Source organism: Apaloderma vittatum, unplaced genomic scaffold (assembly GCF_000703405.1).
Source record: "Apaloderma vittatum isolate BGI_N311 unplaced genomic scaffold, ASM70340v1 scaffold15865, whole genome shotgun sequence".
Taxonomy (NCBI): Eukaryota; Metazoa; Chordata; class Aves; order Trogoniformes; family Trogonidae; genus Apaloderma; species Apaloderma vittatum.
The window spans coordinates 1-19,051 of record NW_009715617.1 but is presented as its reverse complement, the minus strand read 5'-3'; the positions used below and the strand labels follow the sequence as shown (position 1 = coordinate 19,051).

Below are 19,051 nucleotides of genomic sequence, written 5' to 3'. Positions count from 1 at the left end.
TTCCTTTTAAAACTGAAGTTGCATTTGGTTTCAGAGTAGATATTGAGTGCAAAATAGCACTGATCAACATCAGAGCCTTTGCACTGGGCAGTTAGAAGGCAAAGCTAGTCATCAACAAGTAACAAACATGTCCTCAGAGACAAGGTTTTTCCTGTTGCTGAAAGCAGGTCTCATTTCTCTTTTCACGCCTGTTAGTACCATAGTGCCATGTTTCCACATCAGTATACACTTACTGCATATAGTAGCAGAAATAATAATAGTTTGATCATCTTGTAAAGTTTTAATCAAAGATTAAGTTGGTGAGAACAGCAGATGAATCCATGGCTCGGATGTAACCAGTTCTTCAGGTTTTATTCTTGTGATTGACTTTAAAAACATCAAGGAAAATGATTATGTTGTTTTGTGGCCGTCTCTGTAGAGCTGGATTGCAAATCTTCATTTGTAGCAGGTTTTTTTACTTTGTTTTTCAGGGAATAAAAAAGCCATACAACCCTATTCTGGGAGAAACGTTTCGTTGTTGTTGGTTTCACCCTCAGACGAACAGTCACACATTTTACATAGCAGAACAGGTAAGGCCCTTTATCCAGATGCTCAGGTGTTGCAAACAGCTGCCTGCTTGCACGTCCGTGCGTAGGAACACCCTCCTCATCTCCCCCTGGGAGTGGAACTTGGAGTCTTCAGTAAAGGCCTTCCCATGGAATCTGCCCTACTGTTTTCTTATTGTTAGTAAAATGTGGATTGTGTTGCTTCTGTCAAAAAGGGCATAAAATGCGTAACCAAATCCTGCCTTCCTTTATTTTTAAACTCTCTATAGTGATTTTAATAGAAGTAAATTAAGGGCTTGTCACTATGGCTTTGGGAATAAATGAAGCACAGAGCTCACAAGTAAACTGGCCTGACAAAATTTAATTTGAGATTTACTGTGTTAATAAAGGGATCTGAGGACCTTGTGGACTTTGGTACAAGGACTCCCTGTTTCACGTGCGGTTTTTTCCTATTTCAGAGAATTTTTATTTTGTTTTATTTTATGTCATCCACTGCAGCCATTTTACAGAGGTTATTCAGATGCTGCCAGAATGTTCTGCACTGTCATTCATTGTGCTGAAAATCTGACAGTGCACCTCTTGGCCTCAAATTGATCTCAGATGCACAAGGACAAAAAAAATACAATGTTGGGGAGAAAGTTTATGTGTAGAATCATAGAATGTTAGGGATTGAAGGGACCTCTAGAGATCATCTAGTCCAACCCCCCCTGCCAAAGTGAGATCCCCTAGGGCAGCAACACAGGAACGCGTCCAGGTGGGTTTTGAAAGTCCCCGGAGAAGGAGACTCCACACCCTCTCTGGGCAGCCTGTGCCAGAGCTCCGTCACCCTCACAGTGAAGAAGTTTCTCCTCATGTTGAGATGGAACTTCCTATGTTCTAGCTTATACCTGTTATTCCTTGTCCTATTACTGAGCACCGTTTGAAAAGACACAGGCCTCTTCTTCTTGACACCCACTCCTCATATATCTGTATACATTAATAAGGCCCCCTCTCAGCCTTTTCTTTTCAAGAGTAAACAGCTCCAGTTCTCTCAGTCTATCTTCACAGGAAAGATGTTCAAGTGTATATAATGGTCTCACATATAATGTTCCCTCCTTTAACACTGCCGTTGATGGTACTGATGGGGCTTAGAGGACTGTTGAGTCCTGCAGTCTCCATCTTGCACTTTCCCTAGAGCCTGTGTAACGCTGTGCGAGGCTGTGTGTGCACTCCCCGTGCTCTGAAGCTGCTGTGACCTGTGCCTACTTTGCTTCTAGGTCTCCCATCATCCGCCAGTGTCAGCTTTTCATGTCAGCAACAGGAAGGACGGATTCTGCATTACTGGCAGTATTCTAGCTAGGTCCAAGTTCTATGGTAAGGCATTAAGCCTGGGCGTCTTCAAGGTAACATCTGGGAATCGTTTTTTGTTGTTTTTCAATCCCTTCAGAGTGTGTTGAGAGTTAAGAACAAAGAAATATTTAAGGGATCTACCACCAGGGCACCTTGTTTCAGCTCGCCTGGGTTTTTCCAGTTTCCACCATTTCAGTGGGAGATCACATTAACGTTAAAAAAAATAATAATCAGAAAAAACTGAGAACTTTAAAAACCTGTTTTTCAGAAGGCAAAGGTTCATGAGAATGTGTGGGCGTGGCACAACCAATTGGTTGTCAGACTACTTTGCGCATGCTCGTGGAGGAGTCATTTTATAGCTATCTTTTGCAAAAGTCTCTGCACAAGTGTAACGATTTATGTAGCTCCCAGGTTTCTGAAAGTTGAACCCTACAGCTTCAAAATGTCCTCGAATCTTTTCCTTTCAATGGAGACAGCACAAATGCAGGCTCTGAAACAGTGTTGCTGCCTGAAGCGGATTTTTTTGTTGAGACAAATGCCTCTTAAGTACGATCCTCTGATAAATGTTACTTGTTGAAACACTTGTAAATAGTCATTGCTGTCCTGTAAATTTTACTTGTTATTTTGGATCATACACAACCAGAAAAGTCGTGAGGACAGAAGGACCTGAGAACCTTCTAAGCATTGGAAGTGCTTTCTACATCCCACTAATGTCTTACTTAATCTAGTGCCCTTTCTGCAACAGCGGCTAACTGCCAGAGCAAATATGAGTCATACAGCAGAGAGTTTGTTAGAACTGCCTCCCTCCAACAGTAAATGATTTTCAATCCTGAATTATTAGTCTTTCATATCACTTCTTTCATTAATGACCTACATTCAAATGGATATTTGTTTTTAAGTAGGATAATTGACCAAGTATAACATGCATTTTCTAATAGTGTTGTATTTAACTATTTAATCTATATTTTAATATGTATTTGTTCTTTTTAATACTAGGTAACTCACTTTCTGCACTGTTGGATGGGAAAGCAAAACTTATGTTTCTAAACAGGGGGGAAGATTATATAATTACTATGCCATATGCCCACTGTAAAGGTAAGTTACGACTATTCAAAGAGGACATGAGCAGAAAGAACCATGTAATGATATCTTACTGACTGACTTTGTGCTGGCTTGCTTCTTCCTTCTTGAATGCCTGGCACTGTAGGGTCTGGTAATTCCAGGGAGCAGTTGCTCCACACATGAATCAGAGCACGCAGCAGAAGACTGGTAATCCCCATCGAAGTCTTTTTGTCTGTGCAGAACGGTCTGTGCAGAGCTGAGGACAAAATTAATCCTATCTAAGTTAGTTTTCATACTATATAGAAAAAAAACCCAAAACACTGTGTATATGCGCTGCAGATAAAGTGAAGATGGAAAGAGCTTCTGAGGATAAGTTTTTCAAAACTGAAATTGTTTAATGTATTCTGGCTTTTTGAGAATAAAGGAAATTCCTGGATTCTCTTTTGATTTCTCTGTTACTCGAATCATGATATTCCTCAGTGCTAGCTGCCTCAGTGAGGCTGAGAGCTGTTACTGTGTGGCTTTGCTCTGTTGAGCTGCGTGTGCGCTGAGGCCAGGGTACAGCTGCTGATTCACTGCTGTAACTTTGCATTTCTCCTCAGGAAGCTAAGTGTCTGTGGTATTTCAGCTACACTGATAAAATCATTCCTACAGCAGTGATCCAGTTTGAGGTCTTGAATAGTTTTATGTTGACATGTTGATCTCTAAGTTAATAGCTACCTAAAAACAGTAACTTCTGTACATCACGCCTTCTGTGAACTGTTTCTGTGCATAAATCTTTTTTCTTGTCAATTTTTCTTTTTCTGCAAATGACCCTTTCAGAAAGTGGTAAGCATGTGTAAAAAGGACTCACCTGCATGACTTCTAGTCTCCCAGATTCTACTGAATCCTGTTACAGTTCCTCTGCCCCATCCACCCTGTGAGAAGTAACTGGGTCTGTTTAATCACTAGTATAAATGAAGCTGCTGGACACAACTTTCCTTATTTTTCCTTTCCCACTTCCAGCTAGCCACTGATGTACTAGCACTACCTGTCAAGCTGTTTCCAGACTGGTGTAATCAATGGGAAATGGGGACTCAGGGGAGGATTCTTCATGCTTTATAGTCAAGAGCCTTTTCCTAGAAAGATTAGTTTCTGTCTTTTCAAAACTTTAAGCCAAGTAGTAAATTTCACAGTGTGTCAGTGAGAGTCAGTCTGAGTTGAGAAAGCAGATTGCTTCCATTGGAGCCTCTCTTAAGTCTCAGTTTTTCCCTTTCAGGACTTTTGTATGGTACCATGACAATGGAGCTTGGAGGGAAAGTTACCATCGACTGTGAGAAAACTAACCACAGGGCAGAACTGGAATTCAAGCTAAAGGTGAGAGGCACTGCAGCCCTATTTTGAATGAGTCTCAGGCTTGCCCCTGTGCCCAGGAAGCCCGAGTTTCACTGTCAGCTGGCTGGCTGCTGGCCAAACGCTGTGTGTTCGGCAATGACTGTGTGGCTCCTGGTTACAAAGGTACAGTTGTTTGTGCCTGCAAAATACAGTGAGGTGTACAAACCGCTTTGAGTAAAGTTAGGATATGGATCTCCAGTACCCACCACGTACATACTCCTAACTTGCAGGTATTACAGTGACCCATACCTTGTGTTCCTCAAGGCTACAGGACCTTGCCTTGGTGATAGGGTAAGAGTCAGTTTTTGGGCAGATATTTTGAATGGCAGTCGCACTGACAAGCCGCACCGGCATTGCCTCGTACTGACTTGTGTGTGTAGCTGTTCCCTCCCTTAGAAAGCCTGCTGATTCAAATTTATGGTATGCAGATAACACAGATACATTTTTGATCATTCCTGTACTTACATGTGTTAAAATTTGGAAGGAAAAATGATGGCCTGTAATTCTTCTTGGACAGTTAATTTGTTTTTTGAGGACCATCCCTTTCTTTTGTGTTACAACATACAATTTCTTGCCTGGGCATGAAATAAAAGATGGAGGACTGAAAGACTGCAGAACTTTGCCGTAGCCAACATACATGCAAGGGATTACTGGGGTTAGGGGAGTCTTTTGCATACTGTGTTTTTCTGGGGGCAGTAATAATCTTCTGTCTTTCTTTGCTCTTACAAAGTAAATTGTTGCCCCATGTACTTCCTTGACATTTGCATAAACTTGTCTTTAAATCCTATTCCTCCAATAGGAGTGTTGGGGCTAATGGAGTATTTCCCAGATTTTGATTGCTGTCATCTCAAACCTACAAACGCTTCAGAGTTTTCTGGCTTGAAAACAACACACTTAGTTCAAACATGACTCCGTGGTCCCTGAGGTGTAATTATGTGCTCTGCTTTGAATAGTTCTTAACCACATTTTTCAGTAGAATTGTGAGAATTTGAACCTAAACCCCAGAACTTTGTTATTAATTTGGATATGTATCAATTATCCACATTGATTCTTGAGATCCTTGTGATTTCTTTTTCTGTGAGTGTTGTAGGAAATTTGGGTTTATGTTGTTATTTTTTTAGAAAGAAAAGGTTGCTCTGCACAAAAATTATTGGAAAGTAGTTGCTAAAATATCTGAAGAAATGTTGTGTGGTATGGATGGAAAAGCTGGTCACTCTATCACTGCTGTTTCCTGTGTCTGGCAGGCAGGAGGTGGGGGAATTTTCCATTGTTGTGAGAATCTTTTCCTTGACTCTGGAAATACCCTTTTTTTCTTTTTTTGTCTGCTGCTGACAAGAGCTTCTTCACAGGGGAGACTTTGGGCAGATGCAGCCGTCAGCAGCGGCACTGCTGTTGCTATGTCATAAGCAGAAGAGTCACCAACTGCGTTAGTGCTGCACCTTGTCTTTGGACAAGGCTGCAGGTATAAGGGTGAAAACTGTAATGTGATTCTGCACAAGGGGAAGGACTTGCTGCCCACATGCACTTATCCCCACGTCTAGCTGACAATAAATGTATTTGCAATGAAGGCAAGACCCTGCACTGCTGAATGATCTCCCCTCCTGCAGCTCTCACAGTGATTTTGATATTACAAACAAAAGGAGGAGGGCACAATGCTAGATGGTCAGAATGTGTGTTAGAATTCATTCCGCCTTTCCCCAGAAATAGTGGAAATCAAGCAGCTTTCACTTCCCTCCTGCCGCATTACTGTCTTTGGCGTCCTTCCATTTCTCGTTAAACTGATCGCGTTTTATATTTCTATTCTCCCCTGACAGCCTTTCTTCGGTGGCAGTGCGAGTATTAATCAAATCTCTGGGAAGATTAAATCGGGAGAAGAAGTGTTAGCAAGTCTCAACGGACACTGGGTAACATGCGATAATCAAAATTGCTGACAGTTTAAGTGCGCGTGGCAGCAGAGTGCGTGGGAGGACTGGCAGCCCTTGGCTGGCTCTGGGGCCACAGAGGACCCGTGTCCTGCCTCTGCCTCCATCCCCAGGGAGCGCAGGCAAGACCAGCTTTCCGGGCCACACCTCTCAAGGTCATTTATGCTTCTGTAGTCCCATCCACCTGCAGTGTGAGTAACACTTGTGCTCCCAGAGCCTGGGCCACAGCTGCAAACAGTGAAGAGAGTTTCTGTCAAAGCTTTGTATTTAGGGTCCCAGGCTTAGGACAAGCACAGTGAGGGAAGGAGACAGAGACTTCCTTTTGTCTTGTGTTCAATACTTGCTCAGCTACAGCAGTATCAAGAATATTGTGGAGTTTTAAAGTCATTATTCTCACAACAAATCTGTATGGTAGAAGATGGATATTCCTTTGTTCCTGAGGTGAAGGACAGGGACATAGTTTCAGTGAGGTTCTGTCTGTGTCAGAGCAGCGATCAGAGCAGCTAGCACCTTTGCACCTACTGTCCGCAAGTGAACCACTCAAAGGCATCCTTAAGCCAAAATCCAGCAAGAATATATTTACGTGGTGAAGGATGTAGTCTGGAGTGTTGGCTGGGAGTTCCTTGTAACCGTGGCAAAAGCAGTGAGCCCTGGCTCTGGGCCGGACACTTAAGTGTTGATCTCAGATACATTTAGACATTTACAACTTCTTTATAGCTGACCTATGCACCCTTTCCAGTCTGTAGAAATTGACACAAGATTTGTCTCATCTTAAAGCAGATATTTGTAGTAGGTCAGGTGAACTGTGCCTGGAAAAAGCCCTTTTTATAGTGGAGTCCTAACCATAGTGTAGCCTTTGGTACTGGACTCCTCCCCTCAGGCAATCTGTCTTTTTACATAAAAAGCTAATGACCACTTTGGAATTGGAAGATTTGCACTTTCTAGACGTACACAAGGAGATTTGCTTCCGGTGCCTGAGTAACTGTTCCATTCTGAGCTCCCTTTCCTGCAGAATGAGCCTCTGCCATTGTGAGTTGTGCTGGATGGTGGAGTACCTTGTCTGCAGTGGGTCGAACACCATCCATGAGAGTGTGTAATCAAGTGGCTCCCTTGGGGCGCCGAGCCACATGGTTGCGTACTCCTCAGCTTCCAGCCGTCTGTGTGTGGGTTTTATCAGCCTGAAAATAATTTATTCCTCCCTTCTTCTTTGTGCTGTTGTTTGTGGTGCACAAAATTAGAGTGATGTATAAAAGAAGTTAAATGGCTTTGAAAGGGTGACTCCATAAGCTGCTGTTTGCTGTTGAGTGCTGTGAATAGAGTAGCTGCTGTGCAGCAGTAAGGTTGTGGTTTGTTCCTCTCCCTGCGGAGAGTATTGGCCTGCTCTCCTGAGCTCTGCAGGCTTTTCCCAACAGAAACCCTCACAGCTGAAAGACTAATTCTCTGCCTCAGAATCTGAAAACCCACCTGAATAAAGAAGGGAAGCAAATCTCAATGCTTCTCAGCCCCAGGATCAAAGTAGCTGCTCAAGGCTTGCATATACACCCCTTAGAGATGCACGCAGTGGCACTTGGTAATGCCAGCCTGTCTCCACCTTTCCACAGCTGGGGCCTCTTGGGGACCTCAGATCTGTCCTGGAACTGGCATCTCAGGACATGGCAGAGGAAGTCCTGAGAGAGACTTTGAGGAGGGATGAGAGTCCCACAGGGCTGGAAGAGTTTCACAGCTAAAGATGTGGGAAGTGGACTTTGAGACATGCATCAAGAGACTGTGGCAGGGGAAGAAATGCATCAGCTGGATACAAAGAAATTAGACAGTGACAGGCAAAGCTAATAGCCATGACATAAATACGGTTTTCATGATACACCATGTCCAGACAGCTCACTGGCACCAATGCACATGCTGCTCAGCAGCTGTAATTGTCTGATTCATTCCACTTGCAGTCAGTGTCGCGCTCTTCCCTATATGCTCTGTAAAGTACCCTGTCTGGCTCCGCAGCATTGCTGCGGCTATGAGCCAGGCTAGGGAGCAGCTCAGGCTCAGTTAAGCAGGATGTCTTGGTTTGAGCTAAACAGAACCAATTCTGTCCGGTGATTTTACTTTTCAGCTCAGTCTCTTATGAGAGGCTGCACTTACTGAGGTTAACAGCATGTTTTTGTAGACAGTGCCTGCTACTAGAAATGATAACGCCTGGTGTTTACAGTTACTGCCAGGGATGGGCGTGCAGAAAGGCTCTTGCTTATACTTGTAGTAACTGAGGTCACTGCTGGATCTTGTGTAACATATTGCAGGTGCCAGTAAGTAAAAGGGTTGTGAGGAAGTAAAAAGTCGCACCTCTGGGGAGGAGTGGACAGGACAGATGACCCAAACCTGACCAGCAAAGCATCTCATTCCATTCCATTCCATTCCATTCCATTCCATTCCATTCCATTCCATTCCATTCCATTCCATATACATTATATTCAGTATACAGCTGAGGGATCACGGGGGTTAAGTTGTTCTTCAGTGACTGGTGTCAAAGGAGGCCTCGGTCCATTCTTTTGCCCTCGATCCCAATTCTGAGATCCCAAACCCAGCTCCTGTATCTGATTTCCATCTGCTGCTGAGTCTGAGACTTCCCTGGTGCTTTCCTGCTGTGCAGCATCGGTGGGGATTGCTGTTGGTGGGACTGGGTTTGATATAGGTTTTGTTTATATTTTATTGCTTTAATTATTTTCTTATTAGTGCTATTACTGTTTCATTAAAGCTTGGTCTTTTCCAATCCATAAATCTGTCTGCCTTATTTCCTTTTCCTTCCTGCTTTGGGGGGCCGATGGGTTAATAGAGAGCATCTGTCATTCATTTGGTGGCTGGCCCTGCCTTAACGCTTGACACAGGGACACAGCAATGTTGTTTAGCCAGCCTCAGATCAGAGGAGTGTTGCTTAATAGTTGGCTGCCGAGTAAATTGGCAAGCAATACGGATGAAGGACTCCCAGCATTTTGAAGTGCTAAATGAAATTCAGGAGCAGTGATAGAAAAATCTGGCTAAAGTGAAAAAAAAAAAAGAGTATGGCACCTTTAGCTTTCCTTTCTGGAAAGGATGATATTTTCTTAGGCGCTGTGTGAAATTTCAGTGTTGAGGAATAGGAGAAAGAATGGAAAAGGAGCTGGGGATCTTGTTTATGTGGGTGCTACCTAGGAGGAACAGTGGGGAAGGAAGAGCATCTTAGGACTTCTGAGGAATGACACAAAGGACCATGTCCCTTTCTGATTCTTCTTTGATTAGTTCAAGCCAGTGTTTCCGGCAATGCCTTGCTTCATTAATTGTAGAAACTTTTGGAAAATGTTCAGTGAGATTTAATGGGATAGAGGAGGAAAGAAACCTTCTAACCAAGCCCTATCCCTGATCATCATCCGGAAGCAGCTTCCATTTGTCAGGATTATTTTCTGCCTTGTGTTTCTGATTGTCATTAACCTTTTACCTTAATTTTCCTTGTCAGGATGGGGAAGTGCATATAAATGAGTTGAAAAACGGAAACACGGAAATGTTCTGGAACCCAACCAGTGAAGTACGAAGGCAGAGACTGAAGCGCCATATTGTGCTGTTTGAGGAGCAAACAGACTTTGAGTCAGAGAGGTAAGGAGCGCTGGGAATGCCTCGGTGCTACTTCCCCAGTGAAAGTGGGGCTCTGATCAGAAGGCTCCCATTCCTCTGCACAGTCCTAGAAAGGCAGTGACCTGCTTTGCCTGCACATATTACCCAGCCATTTACCTGTTTTTTTCCAGTCTGTTAACTCTGGAATATTTCCATGAAGTGTAGCTCTGCAATAACCAGAGAGCTGGGCTGAGAAGTAGCTGAAATAACATTTTTTTCTGCTAAAATAATAACTCCTTGAGCTTCAGAGATCATGAACAGAGTCTCTGTAAATGCTGGAATATTTTATAGAAGGGCAAGATGTCAATCGGAGGTCAGATGTCTTGTTAAGAAAGGTTGTTTCAACCACAGGCTCTTAAATTAGATGCAGGAATCAAGTCCTGGCATGAGCAGAGCAGAAGTGTGAACCACATAACTGGATTTTATGAGAGAATGTAATTAAACAGGGATGTTTAACCCTGCCCCATAATCTCAGCTGAGATCTCCAGTGAAGTCTGCACCAGTGGTTTTTTTAGGGTAATCCAGATTACCTAAAAATGCAGTCCTGGCGCATGATTTAGGAACTGGAAGGAGTGACTAACTGATGCAATGAGCATCTCCAAGCCAGTTCTTGAGCAGGAACAGATAGAGCAACGTCATATGGCACTGGCTTCAAACCAGGTGGTGCTACCATCTCACCAGTACAGTTAGCCAGTACCAGCTAACATCCTAAACCAGTACATGCAGTTTGCTGCCTTACTTTGCATTACTTACTCTGCGTTACTTTGGCCACTACTGTCAGTATTTGGGGGTTACAGCACATCACTAAGAAGGTTCCTCTTTTAATGAGTAAAAAAAGGGGTGGCATGAAAACAAAAACACATGAACATGTAATTTGTTCTGGACAGCAGTGGACATCATGGGCAATGGAGTCTGTGTTTGTAACTTACAGTCCAGGAATTGCCATTGTCACAGAGCAAACTGCAGCACATTTCTCTGTTAATCTTCTGGAGAAGATTCTTTTAAAGGAGATGAGAAATCTTAGTCTTGTGGACAGAGAATCTCCATTTCTCTGTTTACCAGGGTACTGCCAGAGCTGACTCCCTTTGCTGCATCAGAGATTAATAATGATACAGGTATCCAGAGGAAAGAGGCAAAAGGTAGAATTCTGGGGATCCCTAGCAGGTGTTCCACCGAGCTCATTTTTGTGCTGACGGTTGCATGAATAAATTACAATCTAATCCGGGTTGTGTTCTGCCTGAATTGCTTAGTCGTTCCTGCAGTGCTGAAAATCACCTATTTTCACAAATGCTGGAGAGACTCTGAAGCTCACCATGGAGGGCCTCATTGTCTGACACATGCATCTCTTGATGAAGTAATTTGCCCTTGTCAAATAATTGTGCGTGTGTCCCTCTGAGGTTCTTAGAATTAGAGGACTCGCTTTGCACACCACCACATTCCTTAGGGCTGACTTTTTACGCCACTGCAGTATTTTCTCTCCTCCCTCCCCCACCCCCATCACTTTGAGCTTGAGTTGAGTTTCCTTCCTTTGTTTCTGGGAGAAAAGATTCATACACAGGAAAGTAGGAGTGACGTGTGAAAACAGACACAACAGTTATTTATCCAAGAGGCTGCATTTTGGAAGTGTTGTGTTAATACACGAAATATAATGAAAATGCCAGTATCCCTTCTAAACTAAGAGCTTCACAGCAAGCTCCAAATTAAATGCAGTAATGTATTCATCTTCTAAATGGAGGACCGGTGCTTTGTTGAGCTGGGAATACTGGAGCAGCCTGGATCGCCAGTGTCTTAACGCTAAACCACTTGGTAATGTTTTGGGAGAGTGAGCTGCTAAATTCAGAAGTATTTCCAATCTTAAATGAAGATTATAGTGCTCTAATTAGAGAGACTGTGGAGAAGCATATCACAGCTTGGCTATAGTTAAAAAAAAAAGTTAGTGATTTTTCTCTCTTAAAAGGCCGATCCTCTCCTCTGGGCAGAGGCTCAGTGAGACATCATATGACTGATTATGTATCTTTTGGCAGATGAAAGCAAGTGCGAGTGAAAGCTGGTGTTCATGCTTGCAGTTTGTGAGCACAAGTACATGTATGTTTCTTGCAGGTTTTGTCAGCTTCCTACAGATCTGGTTGCTAATCCTGTACAGAACTACAACATTGCATGTGCAGCAGCCAGCCATGCACATGAATTCATTTTCCAGTGCTTCTAAACTTTAAATATAAAGCCTTTATTTTAGGGACAGACATTAACGCAAAGAATCTAAATATAAATGATCGAAATGGTGAGGAAGATAAATTCTCCAGTACCCATCGCTCACCTCCAAAGAGGCCGCTGACCTCAATGAATTGAGCGTAACTATCTTGTAACTGACACAGACAGCACTGAAGGTTTTAATAAGTATCGTAGGTGGTGTTCCTAAGGGGAACAATAGATCACTGTACACAGCATTCAGTGCTGCCGTTCTCATAACATTCCTTTAACTTACAAGCCAAAAGTGAGGCTGAGCAATCCTGTTGCACTTCCTCTGGAGTATCAATAGACCAGACAAGTGTCTGCTCTGAGGTTCCAGCTGGCAAAATGTATTGTTGGTTTTAAGGTGGCTTAACTGGCTTTCCTGTTTATTTATAGGCTTTGGCAACACGTTACCAGTGCAATAAACAAAGGTGATCAACACAAGGCAACGCAGGAAAAATTTGTGCTGGAAGAGGAGCAGAGGAACGCTGCCAGGGAGCGGAGAGAGAATGGCACAGAGTGGAAACCGCTGCTCTTCCAGCATGACGCTGCAACTAATGAATGGCGCTACAAATATGAGGAGTGAGTGGTGGGGCTGGGGATTATGAACAGACCTTGCTGCTTGAGTCCTCAGGAATGCAGGCGAGGGTACAGAGCTGTAATTCAGGTCCTACTATGGCTCCATGTCATTATTAGAATTCGTGTTCCTTATGCTAATTGGGAATAGCTGGGAAGAAGGGCTGGGCAATGGAAAATCTGCTATGCCATTGGTGCAAATCCCTATTGCTGCAATCAAGTGGGGAATCATTTAGCAGAGCTTTTCTGCACTGTGTGAGCAGAGTTGACAACTGTGCTTTCCGCCCCTGGCAAGAAATGTGAAGCCTCTGGAGACTGAACCTCCCTATTTGTTGCTAGGAGTGGTGAGTGTAGAGGGAAGTATCTGTTACTTCTCATGCTGCATCAATCAAAACTCTGGTTCCTGTCAGGGATGAACGCCTGCCCTGATGAATGTGGAATTGGTGCATTGCTCTTAACACACCTAGTGTGAGATTCTTGTTTTTCTGATGTTTTTTCCTTTGGTCTCAAAAGTTTAAGACCTTGGGATCCTTTGAACGACATTGCCCAATTTGAGAAGAATGGGATACTTCAGACCATGGAGAGACACTTATCCACAAGGATGTCAAACCACAAAACAACATGCATAAACAATCAAATTACACGGCACAAGGTAAAAAGCCTTTTTTGTGGAAGATAATATTCTTAATGATTGTTTAGACACATAGCCCTTTTCTGCAGCATTTTCATGAAAGCACAGTATAGGCTGAAAGGTTTGTTTTGGATAAATGTAGCTTATGACTCTAGACATGCAATATCATTCCATCGTTAACTTCAATTATAATTCTTGGTTGACATATCCTATCCATTTTGGTTTTTTTATTCCACTTGGCGTTAGCGACAGTGACTCATACATTGGGTTTTGCATGTGACTGAGCTGAACTTCAGTGTTTCCAAAGCAGAAAACATCCCATAGTGAGGATGTGAGCCAGGTTTTGGAGTACACAACTGAGATACTGCAACTTCAATTTCAGTCTTTGCCATCTGCCTTTATCACTTACTTCAAGACAAAACACGACATCTCTCTCTATCCTTTTCCTTAACCCGGAATGACACTTTCTCATTTTATTGCATTTGGAGTAATATATGACATTCATAAAATGTTTTGTAAAAGTAGAACTGCTGAGCTAGCTAGATATAACCCCTATTACACTGAAGAATTTGTGTCTTATTATGTACATAGACTTTTCTTTTATAATCTCCCATATCTGAATGTCTCTGAAACAGTGACAAAGTTGAGGTTCATAGCTGCTTTTCAGACCCTCCAGTGAGAAGTTTGAATCAATATGTTTGGGTAGGGAGAAAGTTTCCAAACTGCATCAAGAAACTGGGTGTAAAAGTTCTGCGACATTTAAATCCTTCAAGAACCTTCTGAAAAATCTTCCTTGGAAAATTTAGTTCTAAATTCTTCTTCTTTTCATCCTTTCTCTTAAGTATCTGGTTGGTGTGTATGCAACACAGCAAAATAACTGTAAAGTTCACCACTAGTAGACGTCAGTTAAAGCTACAAAAAGAATAATTTGGATGCTATCATATGAGGAAACGCTTCTGTATGGGGCATGTGTGTAATATTCATTAGTAGAGGCCAGGAATCCAACTATTAGGAGTTGCTGAGAAAGCAGTCAGACTTCACAATCTCACAGATATTTGCCAGCACCCCAAACTACTTTGTTTAAAGCCAAACCGAAGAGTCTGTAATGTGAAGGTGACTGAGTCTCTTGTAATCTCTGTTTTATCCAGAGGTCTGCCAAAGACTGCAGGCGCCGCAAAACCAGTGATCAGCCGTCCAACCAGAGCCAGAACACAGAGAGCAGCTGTTCAACTCCAGAGTCAGTGCAGGAGCTCTCAGACGATGATGGCAAGTATTTGGGTATCATTGGGTCAGGATTTAATGTTCTTGCCTTGGTGTGCAATTCCTCGAGCCATCCGTGGGACATTTCCCAGCCCAGTTAATACCGTGGGCTCATAGCCCACAGGCACACACAGGAACATTTGGCTTTTCTATTCTCCGTACATACTACTTCTCTTTCTGCCTTACACTATACATGCCAACAAGGGTTTCCCAACTCTTGGCACAAACGTCTTGGAAAAACATACTGACATTCCAGTCAACAGGTAGGAAACAGGCTTTGTTTCTCATTCCCTTTTCTCAGCCTTTGTGGGAGATGACCTTGAACGTTTTAGAGATGGGGGCAGCTGTAAGCACTCCATTCCTCTCCCCTCGGCTGGGGAGCATGCTGCAAAAATTGTTTCCTGAGAGCCAAGGGGCACCAGGTTGTTGTCAGAGGACCCATCCCACTGACCTGGGTCTTCACGTGGAATATTCTTTCCCGTCTCCTTCTCCCAATGTTTCTGCCTTAAAGCATCCCCCTAGGTGTGAGCCACTTGCGGAGTGAACCTGGCTTGTGTTTCTTCACCACCACCAGAGATGGTGATGCAAAACATAATGGCCTTCAATACTTTGCTGCAGGGTTTGAAAGCCTGTGCGCTCAGTGTGGGAAAGAAATGAATCACCTGAAGGAAATTCATTCAGCCGTCTTATCCCTACAGAGAGCCCAACAGGACATACACAGGTAACCATTTTCTCTCATCAAATCAGTGATCTTAATGGGCTAAAAATAACTTGTGGCATTTAACTCCTTGCTGCAGTCTTTGGAGCGTCCTTATCAGCTGCAGGGGTGCAGTTAACAACTGTTTCAATAGGTAACCTATTAACACACTTGAAACAGAGAGGAAATCTGTTCCTGTTAAGACTCTCTTTATGGGCTGAAAAGCATCTCTTGGCACTCCCGACTGCAAAACCACCTCTTCTAGGCAAGAAGGCTTGGAGTCTCCCTTCTCATCAATTATGTTATATATTTGCTCTGTTTGCTGCAGAGATGCAGGTCTGTGGTTTAAAAACTGGGCTCCATGGGTGAAAAGCACTAAATTCCTGCTTTTTGTATAAATTGCTAATTGCCATCCAAGGGAAGCAGGGAGCACACCTGCTTAACCTACTGCTGGCAAAGTAGTACCTTGCCCTCCCCACAGAATCCTGTGGGGTGGGCAGGGTAGTTATTAACTGCCCTCAGCCCTGCTCATTCTTCTCTGCGTGAGGAGTGTTGCCCAACTCTCCTGAGCCATCAGCGGGATGGGATCACACACGAGGCCACCATTTCTGATTGTCACAGCCATTAGTGATACAGCTTTGGCTTTTCTCTGCTGCTCTTGCAAGTTCTTGTATTTGGGAAGATTAAGATGCACACCTCCCTCTGATGCACAAATAAACACACTGCTTACTTTCTTTTTCAGAAACCTCAGTGCTCTGAACAAAAAGTCCTTCCACAGGAAGGTCTCTTCTGAAAGCTTCCTCCTGGACTCTCGCTGTTGGTTTCTCCTCTGCATCTTTCTTACATGTCAACTATTCATTAATTATGTCTTCAAATAAAATCACTACGCTTGGCAGCAATAACGATTACTGGCTGCAGGAGGGGGGCCACTCGCACAGGGAGCACAGCAAGGCACCAAAGCACTTTAGAACCAACCCGGCAGAGGTGGAAGAAGGTTGAAGAATGAGGTTAAACAGGGACCTACGAACCTGCAAAACTTTGTTCCTGCAGATTATGTCATTTTTGCCTTTACATGTACATCTTCAAGGACCTCTTAACCTGTACGGGCCTTAATGCTGAAGCCAAATGTAGCTTTAATCGTGCAATTTGTTTTCTATGTCTTGTCATTTTCTGACACAATTCATAATTACCCAGCAGTATTGGTATCACCAAAACGGAAAACACCCCAGCATTTTGGAAAGGTCACACTGGCCTGGCTCGTAGCCCTACAAGTGAGGGAGCACAGCTGGGGAGTGGTGAAGAACTGATGGTCACGATGCCTGCTCAGCTGCCTTTAATTATGGGAGGGAGTTCACTTGGTCCAAAATATCCACCCTCTGGGATATTAAGTCATGATCTGTTTTGTCAGCACACACAGAATGGGACCTCAGGATGTGTTGTATTTTCCATTCCACGGGAACTGTAAATATGCACAATTTCCTAGAGCCGTTCCTCTTTAGGAAATGGGAGGTATTCAGTGAAAGCTCCTTGTTTGGTTAGGGAGCTGACTGGTGTCCTGGCCCATTGAGTGTAATGTCAGATACGCCTGTTCGTAAAACATGATCACTTATTATTATTGTTATTATTTGCTATATGGCTGTTTTATAATATTACACACTAGTGTTGTAGAGGGGAATCCACTGCCCCAGAGTAGGTAAGGACGGGAGCGATTTAGGTGTACATGTGTTCAGTTGTAGGCACATTTATTGTCAAAGGTCAGGAAGGAGGAAAGGTTTTGCCACTGCATTATTCAACTCTGTTAATAGTCTTCCTATTTTACACCATTTTTTAAAGATTTGCAATATTTTCTGTAGACTGCGGACATTACTAAGCCTTTCTTTTCTGGCCTGAAGTAGTTCCAAGTGGTAAGTACTGCTATATATACAGCCTTAAAATACTTAGTGGTGGTGCCAGTCTGGGCTATCTTTCAATGTAAATGTTTCCAAATTTTTAAGTACATTCCTGTCATATTCCCCAGTTAGGGGAAACTTGTTTGTGCTTGATATGTTGAAATAAAACTACACACAACTTTCAGTGGCAGTTTATCTGACAAATTATTTGTGTGTTTGAACTTGGGTTTGTATTTTATGGCATATGACAAGTGAAAACTCTTAGGCTATGATTTTTAGTGGAAAAGCTACAGGAAAAAGCCCTCAAGAACCTCAGATGTAGCCATAAGTTACAACAGTGATAGCTTTTGAATACCACTCTGGCTCAAATTGTCCATGTCTTCTAATTGTAGCAACTTCCTCAAAATTGAAGAAAAAAAAAAGGGTTGCCTTGATTTTCACTGTTGTACATGTAAATGTCCAGGCTTGTCTTCGGCTTAGAAAACCTTTATATCAGAGGGGTAACTTGATGATAGAGGATAGTTCCATGGAGAGAACCACAGCTCCCTGACATGAACAGACAGGGTAGGAGCCGGCATGCAGAAGCTGGCATTCAAGAAATAGTCACTTATAATGAAGGTGAGAGTGACTTCGTTATTAGCTAAAGAGTCCAGAAAACCAAAGGGTACTTCATCCTTGAAGAACATCAACATTATTGATCTGGATTGGGTGCCTTCTTGAGAGACATCGTCCTAGTCAACTCCTGTCTGAGAAGGTTGGACCTGTGCCACATGCGGTGTAAAATGCCGTGAGAGGGGATCCCCCTGGCCTCTGCCTGTGAAAAGCCTGTCCAGCCGCTGGTAATGCCTGCCTGGCTAGGCAAAATCCTGCGTGCACCTTCAAAGCATTTGCTCCTCATGCTGTGCAAATTCATCTATTGATTTTCTGCTTCGGTGTCCCTTTGAATGGTTCAGCAAGTTAGCACAACCTTCCCATCACACACATCCCCCTTTGGGACCACAGATTCGGATACTGATAGGAGCCTCTCCTTTTCTGTAGAGATATTTGCTTCTCTTGGGTACAAATGTATTCTGGGTTTGGGAAATAGTTAGTAAATAAATAAATAAATAAAATCCCCAAGCCCACCTGAACAAAAGAGAAACAGTGCTGAACAGGAAAGCCTTCAGTAGGTGTAAAATGAATGCTTGAAATTATTTGGATCATTTCTGTTTTACCAAATTATGCGCCTCCTGGAAGTTCACGGGGACTTGTTACTGCAGTTAAATAAAACAAACGCTGTTCACACGAGGAGCAGTTCAGTGAAAGAAACTATTAAGCTGCATAAACTAATTATGTATCAGCAGAGGAGGAGTTTCCAACATTTGCTGCTGCTGCTGCAGGGCGTTAGAAACTAATCCAAAAAGGAACAATCTATAAATCCTTGCGGCATTAATTTTAATCCAATTTCAACATCTGGAGGTGAATGTTTCTACATGCCAGTTATGTGTACATGGAGGATGAAAGCTATTCTTGAGGAAAACCGTGGACCGAAGTGCTGTTTCTCTAGGAGGAATACCCGCTGTTTAAAAAGTTGAGAACCCTTTTAGGGCTTTAGAAAACCCGGTTATACACCTAGTTCTGAAAGTTTTTTTCAGAAAAAACATCCTTTGCCCCGCCATTTCGTCATCAGTGGGTAGCCTTACAGGAAAAGCACGTGAGCTCTGGCAGGAGAGACAGGCGTGGGACCGTCCCCTGACGTGGTTCCTCCTGCTCTCAATAGGTGCAGAGCGTGGTACGAGGGCATGTCCTAAGGCATGACGTGCTCAGCGGGCCGGTAGTGTGTGCCATAGGCGCACACGCTGGCTGGGCTTGTGCCGTTTCTCTTCCCGCGGGCTCCAAATCCCGGAGAGCGGAGGGCGGCCGCG

The 19,051-nt window shown here is 43.4% G+C and overlaps 1 protein-coding gene across 1 annotated transcript in view; it reads left to right on the top strand.

Annotated features, from left to right (window-relative positions):
- Window positions 1–17,325, top strand: part of OSBPL5 (oxysterol binding protein-like 5) — a 59,133-nt gene extending 41,808 nt beyond the window's left edge. Inside the window, exons 12-22 of the mRNA XM_009869230.1 lie at window positions 471–569; window positions 1,802–1,898; window positions 2,871–2,969; window positions 4,195–4,292; window positions 6,125–6,214; window positions 9,711–9,847; window positions 12,491–12,676; window positions 13,184–13,322; window positions 14,450–14,571; window positions 15,136–15,282; window positions 16,001–17,325. Of these exons, the coding sequence (XP_009867532.1) occupies window positions 471–569; window positions 1,802–1,898; window positions 2,871–2,969; window positions 4,195–4,292; window positions 6,125–6,214; window positions 9,711–9,847; window positions 12,491–12,676; window positions 13,184–13,322; window positions 14,450–14,571; window positions 15,136–15,282; window positions 16,001–16,136 (1,350 nt within the window). The 3' untranslated portion in view covers window positions 16,137–17,325. The remainder of the gene's footprint in view (window positions 1–470; window positions 570–1,801; window positions 1,899–2,870; window positions 2,970–4,194; window positions 4,293–6,124; window positions 6,215–9,710; window positions 9,848–12,490; window positions 12,677–13,183; window positions 13,323–14,449; window positions 14,572–15,135; window positions 15,283–16,000) is intronic.
- The last annotated feature ends 1,726 nt before the right edge of the window (window positions 17,326–19,051 follow it).